The 3,066-nt window shown below is 43.7% G+C and overlaps 1 protein-coding gene across 1 annotated transcript; it reads right to left on the bottom strand.

Annotated features, from left to right (window-relative positions):
• Positions 1-714: 714 nt before the first annotated feature.
• Positions 715-2,232, bottom strand: LOC135630648 (E3 ubiquitin-protein ligase ATL4-like). Its single transcript, XM_065137735.1, has one exon. It carries the CDS (start codon positions 2,196-2,198, stop codon positions 1,188-1,190), a length of 1,011 nt encoding a protein of 336 aa, XP_064993807.1. The 5' UTR covers positions 2,199-2,232; the 3' UTR covers positions 715-1,187.
• Positions 2,233-3,066: the final 834 nt, after the last annotated feature.

A 3,066-nucleotide genomic window follows, 5' to 3' on the forward strand; every position in this document is an offset into this window, starting at 1 on the left:
ACCACTTGTAGCTTGATTATTCTTAGCTGTAGGAGAACACTCACTGCGTATGGTTATTATGCCAAGTCAAGTTTCCAAAGGACTTGTAAATTCCAGACAACATTATAATTTTGACTGCTAGTTGTACTTCCCCCTAAAATATCGAGAGGGTTTGAGCTGTGAAACCCAGAGAAAGGAGAGACAAACGTTGAAGGCCATACATGGTTGGCCATTTATTTGTGTATAATTTAGCTTCACTCCAGATGAAAGTATTCAACGATATAAACTCGACTTATCAAGACCAATCAGCCAATAGATTGAGGGAATCTACATGGTGTCTCTACTGTCTGTTGTCAGAAAAATGGATAAGATCTTGTCGCCTTGTGTCCATATTATACAGTAGAAGGAAGACCCCGACGACGACTTGACTTGTGGTTTTTAGGTGTGTATCAAATACTCGAGTCAATAACAAGATACGGCAGAGGGATCGGCAATTGAGAGGAAATGATGTTGTACACGTATTCGCCGTGTTGGCGTACGTCAATGCTTATCACGTCCGGTTTTAGTTTTGTCGCTTGACTTGACTACAAGAAAGCCACGCATGCTTTCAAAGCATATATTCTCTCGGTTATATGACCATCCAAATATGTGTTAATTAGTGTACAATTCAATGTATACAGCATTGTTAACAACACATGAAACATGTATGTATTTTTATGCAACAGCAGTACATGATAGTTTCAACTATTTACAATCTTTTTCTTTTGTCACAGTGGAAATCATACAGAGAGAGGAAGAGAGGGAACAACTCCTCCACCTGCACCATCAACGTACACAGACATGAACATACGTGTTCAACTTAAAATGGGGTGCAGGTGGCCGTGCAATGAAGCAGGTATTCATGGCAGCGGTGCAGCTGCTATTGCCTCCTTCCCCTCGTCACCAACTCCAACCAAAGACAAACAAACGCTAAGAATCCAATGTACCACACGTTACTGCTAATTAATTTCAGCTCGATCCGGAAACGTTTCCGAGGAAATCACTTCCGCTTTGTTTTATGAAACAAGTGTGGGTCTCACCACGAGATGTCAGCTCTTGGCCGTCCGATCCGGGAGATGGATGGAGAATTGCTGCCGGGATGGTAATGGTCGCGAAGGAAGCGTTGGGTATTCCGGTAAATGTAGTGCGATGATGTCGAACGAAGGGCACTATGCGCCCATCAGCCAATGGAAGAAGTCATGTAGGCCACTCTCCTCCACCTCTTGCCACGCGGAACGCTCCAAATCCCATGAGTTCCGTACCCCGTCGCCGTCGTAACGGTGGCTCCAGCGGTTGGAGAAGCGTAGAGACGAGAAGGATGAGGACGCCGAGGAGGACAGCTGATCGACGTACTCCTTCAGCAGCCTTGGCCCTCCCCCCGCAGCCTCGGCCACCGCATCCCCCGGTGGCGCCGTAGCCGCATCGGCTTCGGTGCTGGTGTTGGTATCCCCCCGCTTCTCCACCTTCTCCGTCCGTCGCGTGATCCTCGCCACCACCGCCTCCACCTCCTCGTCCACCAGGTACTCGAACGACGACCCTATCGAGTACGTCCTCAGGGACGACGGAAGCGGAGCTGGCAGTGGCGAAGGATTTCCCGATAACTCCCCCGACGGTGTCATCCGGCGGCTGACGCTTCCTATCTCGATCCGGAAGCTGCCTAATCTCGAGGAGTCAGGTTCGTCGGAGAGTGGCGGCACCGCCGACGGCAGCGCTGGAAGTAGGGAGGCGGGAAGGGAAACGGAAGCGCGGCAAAGGGGGCAAGAAGGAGTGGTCTGGAGCCAGGGGTCGACGCAGGAGGAGTGGAAGGCGTGGCGACAGGCAGGCAGGAGACGGAGCTCGTCGTGGCGGCGGAGAGGGGAGAGGCAGACGGCGCAGTCCGGCGAGGACTTGGGGCTGGCGGCTAGTGAGTAGACAGGGAGCGAGTTGGCCTTCTCCTGGTCGAAGGGTACAAAGTTGGCGGCGGCGGCGGCGGCTGAGGAGGAGGCTGATCGGGAACGGTCGAGCGGCAACGGCAAGGCGGCGACAGAGGAGCCGCGGCGGCAGGAGAGGAAGCGAAGGAAAAGGTGGATGAAGAAGGAGGCGAGCACGACGAAGACAATGATGGCGGCGATTATGATCAGACTCACGCTGAGGGATACAGAAGATGAATTGGTAGGGGGCTGAGGAGGAAGCGAGTCCATCGCGTTAACGGGAGAAGCAAAGCTTTGTATGTGAGCTCATATATATAAGCATATATCGTATAGATCGACTTTCTATTTAATTCTTTTATTATATTGCTTTCCTTTTCTTGTTGATGAAAGTGGCCTCATAATATGGAATTGGAATTGATGATAGGTTCGAGTAAGCATAGTGATTTAATATAATTTTAAAAACCTATTTCTTAAAATATATCGAATAGATAAATTGAACACTTTTTCTTTTATTTTTAAAGAGAATTTCCCCTTTCTTCCTCCAGTTGAATCGATTTAATCTATCAATACAAACCGGTTCAAATTAATATTATATATTATAAGTTTAATAATAAAGACTATTTTTATATTAATAAATATAAGTATTTAAAATATAATAAAACATAACACAATAATATTAATTATATATTAATAAAAAAATAAAAATAGATCAATAAAATATTTAAATATTAATCAAAGTTAATGTGATTCTAGTGATATGTAAAATAAATAATATTAATTCTATTGAGACATTCGAGTTGATCAGTGTATTATTTTACAAATCTCAGATTTGAATCAATGAGTGAGTATTTTTTTTGACGTAATAATACATAATATTATTTTTAATTAACATTTTAATACAAAATAAATTAAATAAAAAATAGGTAATATTTATATACACTTTATGTAGAAATTTTCATCTTAGAAACCAATATATTTCATACTTGAATCCCTATTCTCATTATTTTAATAAAATTATGATAAAAACCTCTACATAAGCATGAATTTCTCTAACAAATTCATGCTAAATATATATTATCGCTCATTCTCTAAGACTATTAAGGTTTCTTTTCTGAAAACTATTGCGTATTTTCCGAGT

The sequence above is a fragment of the Musa acuminata genome, chromosome BXJ3-2, assembly GCF_036884655.1.
Source record: "Musa acuminata AAA Group cultivar baxijiao chromosome BXJ3-2, Cavendish_Baxijiao_AAA, whole genome shotgun sequence".
NCBI lineage: Eukaryota > Viridiplantae > Streptophyta > Magnoliopsida > Zingiberales > Musaceae > Musa > Musa acuminata.